General features: G+C 32.4%; 2 protein-coding genes across 2 annotated transcripts; one reads left to right on the forward strand and one right to left on the reverse strand.

Annotated features, from left to right (window-relative positions):
* The first annotated feature begins 601 nt into the window (after window positions 1-601).
* On the forward strand, window positions 602-5,734 carry LOC145136406 (DEK domain-containing chromatin-associated protein 4-like). The gene is made up of 12 exons (XM_079070524.1): window positions 602-749; window positions 1,352-2,079; window positions 2,198-2,231; window positions 2,980-3,062; window positions 3,757-3,816; window positions 3,930-4,040; window positions 4,125-4,205; window positions 4,287-4,355; window positions 4,468-4,891; window positions 4,990-5,099; window positions 5,194-5,224; window positions 5,308-5,734. The coding sequence occupies exons 2-12, from the start codon at window positions 1,354-1,356 to the stop codon at window positions 5,472-5,474; spliced, it is 1,896 nt and encodes a 631-aa protein (XP_078926650.1). The 5' UTR covers window positions 602-749; window positions 1,352-1,353; the 3' UTR covers window positions 5,475-5,734.
* Window positions 5,735-5,987: 253 nt separating this feature from the next.
* LOC145140330 (endo-1,4-beta-xylanase 5-like) lies at window positions 5,988-7,324 on the reverse strand. Its single transcript, XM_079073853.1, has 3 exons — window positions 7,307-7,324; window positions 6,413-7,195; window positions 5,988-6,344 (listed from the first exon to the last, which is right to left on the reverse strand). The coding sequence occupies exons 1-3, from the start codon at window positions 7,322-7,324 to the stop codon at window positions 5,988-5,990; spliced, it is 1,158 nt and encodes a 385-aa protein (XP_078929979.1).
* Window positions 7,325-7,713: the final 389 nt, after the last annotated feature.

Below are 7,713 nucleotides of genomic sequence, written 5' to 3' on the forward strand. Positions count from 1 at the left end.
ATTTTGAAAATACAAAATCATATCCTAATAACATTATTATGTTTATTTTGCTTAACAAATTAATTCATAATTACTTACAATCGATAATATCTTTTTTTTGACATTTACTATTTTTTTTATCTATATAAAATTTTTAAATCAACCGACCGTGGTTTCCACGGGTTATAACCTAATAAGCTAATAAGCTTCTTGCCAAATACCCCCTTAATTTTATATATACTTTTAATCATATAATATATATATTATTATGTTAGCTCTTAGTTTGAAACTAAACCAAAATGAATATGAATTCGGTTTAATGTTCGATTAAATCATAAAGAAATCCAATTCACTTCTCTTTTTGTGTTGAAAACTTTCATAATCTTAAAGTTATGAATGTATGATTATACTAATTTTGTTTAAATTTAAATATTATTGACGTCATTGACCCCGAATTTGTAGTTGCAAAAGAAGTCAACAACAAGAAGAAGAGGTATAAATTGGCGATTAGATCCGGAAAAAAACTAAGATCCACCGTCAAATTTAAAGATCCGGCAGTGACGACATCTGAGCCATCCATCGGACTCATATTCCGCCCAGTGTTGTGCATGACATGGCAATTAACTGCTTTTAAAATCCGTGTTTCAAGTCCGAACACTCCTACACACCAAAGTACCTTCACTCTCGAACCTAAAAGTTTCCCCCTTTCTTATCGCTACACAATAAAACTCAATTTCTCTCCAAAAACCTTCAATTCAGCCCTAATTTCTGTAAGTTTTTTCGAAATTTCACTTGTTTCATATGTAACTCTATATGATTTGCTTTAATTTTATACGCGTGAATTGCATTATTCTCGTTAGGGTTTTATTTTGCTACGCAACAAGGTCAACTTATTTTTTTGTGCATCTTTTGGTCTAAAATCATTGTGTTTGTGACCTGTAAACGTGTGTATGTCTATATAGATGTTGCTACGGCTTGCTAAAAACTGATGCATGTGTAATTTTAGTCCAAGTTCGCATTTTCGTTTGGTTTATGATGTTTAGGGTTTCTGGGACTCGTCCTAGACATCACTCCATGTGAATCGTTATTTTTTTATGTATGCCGTGGGAGTAATTTTTTGTATGTAGAGATTTATGTCTGGTTAAAGTTGGTAAAAATTGCTATAAGGACAAGTGCTTTGCATTTGGTATGCTATGATATTGATGCGTGTGGGTGATGTTCTTCATTTATTTAAAGATGCTATCTTTTAGGTTTTTACACAACTTTTTTTGCTTGTTGAGAGCTGTCTTTTTAGGATCTTTAAGAGCTATTTAGCTGGTTGATTGTTGACTCATGCCTTATTTTTACTTGATGTTTGTAATCAAATGTTCAGATATGGGGGAGGAAGATGCGGCGACTGAAGTTGCAGAGACAGTGGCGAATGGGACTGTCTCTCAGGATGCAGCAGTGAAAGATGTGAGTGAAAAAAAGGAGGAAAAGGTAGAAAATGAGAAAAGGGAAGAAAAAGAGGAAAAAGAGGAAAAGGTAGAAAATGAGAAAAGGGAAGAAAAAGAGGAAAAAGAGGAAAAGGAGGGAGTTGAAAAGATGGAGGAAGATGTAAAAGATGATGAGAAAGGTAAAACTAAAGAAGCTGATGCTGACAAGAAAGATACTGAGGTAACCAAAGATGCGGATAAAGAAGAAGAGGAGGTAAAAGATAACAAGAAAGAAGAGGAAGATAAAGAGAAAGAGAAAGAGAAAGGAAATGAAGAACCCAAGAGTGAGCCCATGGAAGTTGACAAAAAAGAAACTCCAGATGAGAAGCCTGAGAATAAGAACACAGAAGTTGCTGATACAAAAGATGTAGAGGAAAAAACGGAAGAGATTACAGAAGAGAAGGTATCAAAGACATTTTCAAGAAAGAAAGGTGGTGGAGAAAAGAACAATAGTGAGACAAAGGAATCAGGAGGAGAGAAAAAAGGGAAGGAAAAAAAGAAGGAACCCACACCCACAACTCCTGTTGCTCTTATAAGTGAGCGACCTGTACGTGAAAGGAAATCTGTAGAGAGGTTGGTTGCTGTCATTGACAAAGATACTACCAGGGAATTTCATATTGCAAAGGTTGTCTTTCTAAATTTACAACTTTTAAACTCTTCATGTTGTTCATGTCTTTAATGACTCAAGTAATTTTTGTTACTTTAACTGATCCTTTATTTCTTATTGTTATTATGGCATACAGGGACGTGGTGTCGCACTGAAAGAGATTCCAAATGGTAAAGTCTTTTAACTTCCTTATTTGAGTTATGATCAAAGATTCTTTTGATCTTTAACTTATATAATACGCACAAACTACACTTATATCTTAAGGCCGAATACTGTTTGGTAGATAAATAAATGCGTAGTAAAGTTTATTTTGACATGATTTAGTTCCTTATTAGGGCTTCAGTTACAACTTACAACCCATGTGGTAGAGAGGGAAGTCATCTTATATCTTGACCTACTTTTACAAACTTTTGGATTATCATGCTATGGACAAGTGATAAACATGTATTTGCATTACCGATTGTCCCCAAAATGTAGCATTTCCTTTTTGGGAATGTTAATCTTTTTGCCCCTTGGTAATCATTACATGAAAAGAAACTCCGATTTGTTTCAAGGTTTCTTTCTTTTGTCCACATTAAAGGGCGTTTTTGACATTTGATTAGTGGTCGTGATGACTGACATAAGAGTCTTAACTATTAAGCTAACTGGTCTTACCAGAATTTTCTGTGATCTTGCGATGTTGTATGCTCATTATTCACAAGTTCTTATTGATTGTAATAATGTTTCTTTTTAAGGCCATGTTCGCCTTTAAAAACTATGCCAGTAGAGATCAAATATGTTTCCACATACGCATAGTTTTTATAAATACATATTATGTAGAAAATGGAAAATCAATACTTAAAATTTGAAGATTTATGGTACACCTTTGAGGAAGTGCTTCCATTGTGTTGATGTCTAAATTCTTTTATCATTTTTCAGTTGCATACAAATTATCGAAAAGGAAAGCAGGTGATGACACACTCAAAGTGCTCCATACCATATTATTTGGAAGGAGAGGAAAGGTAATTTAACTTCAACTCATGAATGTCTACAAATCCATGTAATTTTCTATAAGTGCTATTATCTATTATATCCTCTTCAAAAGACTAGTTTTTTTAGGGTTTAGGTTGAAATCCACTACCCACTTATTCATTGTGTCTACATTCAGTCGATTTTTTTACGTATAGGGTCCCTAAAATTTTTAAATTTGTATCATATACACCATTATGACTGGCTATAGCAGATAGTTGATTATTAATACGTAATATTATTATTAATATATACTATTTTTTGTATACTTACGAAATTATATAGATTGTATCTTTTCATCTATCCGATCAAGGGTAAATATAGTAAACGATAATATACTTTTATAGCATTTAATGCTGTTTCCTCTTATTACAGCATTGTGCCTTAATAAAAGACCCTATTTGTAGATGTGAAGTTTCGAGGGTGAATAAGATTTTATTATCAAAATATTTAACAAAGACTGTATATCAGAAGAAAAATTCTCTATAAATGATAAAATCATATATAAAGTAATCATAAAGTTATATCGTCCAAATTATAATAAGATAAATGAAGTATGTAATAAGTTAAAGTCGGTTATCGTATGTTGCATTTATAGTCATTTAGTATGAAGTGTAATTTGATTTTTATTTTTATTTTTATTTCTGTTTATTTTCTTTAAAAGTGGATTCTTTTTTTGACTTGCAGGCTATTCAGGTCAAGATGAATATCTTGCGGTTTTCTGGCTTTGTCTGGCAAGAGAGTGATGTAAGATACATTTCAATAATAAAATATCATATCATCTTAAATAGCATACGATTAAAAGATCATAAAGCATAATAAATAGTAATCAAATATATTTATTATCAATATTATTACAGGAAAAGCAAAAACTGAAAGTGAAAGAAAAGCTTGACAAGTATAATAAAGAGAAGCTGTTGGAGTTTTGCGATCTGTTTGACATGCCAATTGGCAAGACTTCTGCAAAGAAGGTTTGTTTAGTTTTTATATCATTTTTTCACAATTTTTTTTAAAAAATTTATTTTAATTAAATATTATGTCTGTTCTGCAAACAGGAAGATGTTGTCATAAAGCTGATAGATTTTATGTTGAAGCCTCATGTCACAAACAGTGAGTTGCTTTCAGAGAAAGAACAGGTATGTATTTATTTCAGTTGAGGTTTTTATTTTTTAATATATATTTTTTATTACTGTTACAACTTACCTCATGTTATTCAGTCAAGCAAGGGTAAAAAGCGACCAACAAGCAGCAAGAAAAGCTCATCACCTTCAAAAAGTTCATCAAAGGTATAATATATATATATATATATATATATATATATATCATAATTATAGTATATCTTCTTGTTAGTTTATGTCTTAATTTATCAAACCCTAAAAGACATGTTTGTTTATGCAGAAGCAGAAAACAAAAAGTACTTCTGAAGATGATGAGAAGAAGAATTCAGACACAGATGAATCTGAAGAGGATGAAGATAATGAAGAACATGAAAACACAAACGGTGATCCAGACAAGTCTGAAGATAATACTGCAAGTGAAGAAGAAGAAGATGTGTCTGAACCAGATTCTGAAGAGGAAAACAAGAAACGCAAAAGAAGCTCAAAGAAATCATCTTCTTCAAAAAAAGAAGCTAAATCTTCTTCAAAAAAGACTACCTCAACTCAAAATAAGACCCCAGCTAAATCATCTACAAGTGCTTCAAAAGCTAAGGAAAAAGAACAAACTGATTCAGGTCCCAAGACTTTCTCAAGGAAGAAGAAGAAAGATGTAGTTGAAGAGAAGGCTGTTGCCCCAAAGAAAGCTGCCCCTAAAGAGAAAACTGGTAAAAACTTTTTTTAATCTTTTCTATTACCATAGTTTTAAGAAAATAAATACTGATTTTTTATTTTTTAATGTTTGTGTCTACCTATTTAACAAAAGTGAAAAAGGCTACGAAAGAGAAGGAGAAACCTAAGGCGGAAAAGAAGATAACTGATGACGAACTCAGAACTGCTATATGCGAGATCCTTAAAGAAGTCGACTTCAATACAGTGAGTATCTGTTACCAATAAATAATTTATAATTTTTGCAATAAAACATGATTTTGTCACATAAATAATGATTTGTTTTTCTTTTTATTTACAGGCAACATTTACCGATATTCTCAAGCAGCTTGGTAAGCATTTCATTATCTTGTTGATTCCATTCCATCATACAAAACAGATGCTAATAACTTTTATTATTTTTGGGGGTAATCAGCAAAGCGATTCAGTACAGATTTGACATCAAGAAAGGCGTCGATAAAGTTTATGATTCAGGAGGAGCTGACAAAGCTAGCTGATGAAGCAGATGAAGAGGATAAAGAGGAGCCTGAAAAGACCACTACTGGAAAACAAGAATCTGTGGAAAAAGGTGTCAAGGCCTAATCTGAATGCTTTTGCTTAGGAGGCAAAACAAAAAACATGTAAGTTAGGTGGTGGGCAGTGAAGTTTCTGGAAACACTGTAGAGAGAGAGAGACAGAGGTAGAAGAGTAGGTGATGGATGATGGATTGGATGGATGATAGGAGTATAAATTAATTATAGGGTAAATTTGTCTGTTGTTTTTTCATGGATCATAGATCTTGATAATTTGGCTTTCGCCCATTCATGGTTTGCTTGATATATTCAGACTCATGTTTGTTGACACTTTTTGTGTGTGTGTTTTTCTGAAGATTTGTTTTCTATGCAGGGATATGCCGGTGATGATACTCATCTCTTTTATTATCATGTTCATGCTCATGTTCAATGACTATTACTTGATCAATGGACAAAATTTTGTTCACCAAAATTTTGCTATACAAAGATGATCATATTACACTAGTTTTAATTTTAATACCAAAAAAATCCGATATATATATATATATATATATATATATATATATATATATATATATATATATCAACCCAAGATTTTGACATTCAAGAAATCCTCGGAAGATCCCAATGCTTCAACCTTAAAATCCTGAGATATCCGAGTTGATTTCACATCCGTTTCATTTTGGTAACTAAATTCATAATCTCCATGAATCAACGACGTCTCATAGAAACCATCACCATCTGTCATCCCCATAACAACTACACCAAAAAATTCTTCAATAATCTTGTCCACCACATCGCCTGTAGCCAAGTTCCTGAAATCATTATCCGTTAAACACATTCTGTAGCATCCTTCTGGACTCCATGCAGACCACAAAACTATCCCATTCACTGCTGGATGCGCATGAGCTTCTCTCAAAACTTGTTCCAATAACTCCACCTAAAATTTATCAACAAGTATTCAAATTTATGTTTTCAAAGTTCAAAACACTCACATATATATAATACCTGATTAGGACCAGGTTGGACATCTAGTTCAGTGATCCAAATGGGAAGTCTGGAACTTGCAAGTTTATCAATGGCGGATCTCATGTAAGGTATGTTCACATTTGTGAAATGACCTTCTAACCCGATTGATAATGGCCCATGATAACCTTCACCCCGAATCTCTTCAATTTTTTTGAGATAATTATCAGGAAATGACAACTCATCACCCGGTTCTTCAATCGTATTATATTCATTCAAGAACAAATTAGCATTTCCATCAAGAACATTAGCCATCGAGTAAAATTTCGAAGAAGAACCCATCTCTCCTAACTTACTTTCAAGAAAATCAAAATGCATGTTTTCATTCACAACATCCCACGCAATCACTTGACCCGAGTATCGACCCATGACTGACTTTATCCTCTTGGTGGTTGCATCCACGAGTTGTTGTGGTTCAAGATTTGGAACCCAACTCGGTTGATACTTTGGGTCATCCCAAAATACGTTGTGGCCTCTCACTAAAATTCCATTTGACTTTGTGAACTCAAGTAATGCATCGGATGATGAGTAGTCTTCTTGGTTTTGGACACGTTCGTTGGTGTACCATTTCATTTCGTTTTCAAATGTTGTGTATTTGAATCTTGAAGTGAACCAGTTTTTATAAGCTTCGTTGGTTAGGATGTTGGTGTTAATGGCACATCCGAATGGGAAGTTTGATAACTTTTGTGAAATGGTTATTGTTCGATTTGCTAGGGTCTTGCCTTCGCTATCGACTGCGTGGATTTTCACCTTACTCTTCCTCTCCTACCATAAATTTATATAAGAAAAAAAATGCAAAATTGTCTAGTTTCATTAATCTTTTTCCAAAGATTTAGGCAAAATTTTAAGGATTTTTCACTTTAACCATCAATTTACAAAATTGTCTAGTTCCATTAATCCTTTTCCAAAGATTTAGGGAAAAATTACAGGATTTTTCATTTTAACCATCAATTTCACCTATGGACACAGAAAAATCTAAAAAGGTTGAAAATCGCTAAATGGGCTATACAATTAGATAAGTGGGCTACCGAATAGACCATGAGTCGTTTCTATATTATTATATAAGTTGTATTTTTCTCATTTTTTTTTATTTTTTATTTTTACACCATTTTTAAAAAAAAAAACTCTCAAAACTTCAAAATAATTGCATTTTTATACCATTTAAAACTTTTGCTATAAAAATGGTTAGATTTCTACCACAAAAAAATATTTTCGCAGGTTATATAACAGCAAAAATCTCTAAGAATTTGTTTTTTTTCCTCTTATATATATATATATATATA

Source organism: Lactuca virosa, chromosome 9 (assembly GCF_052849685.1).
Source record: "Lactuca virosa cultivar CGN04683 chromosome 9, Lactuca_virosa_CGN04683_v6, whole genome shotgun sequence".
NCBI classification, from domain to species: domain Eukaryota; kingdom Viridiplantae; phylum Streptophyta; class Magnoliopsida; order Asterales; family Asteraceae; genus Lactuca; species Lactuca virosa.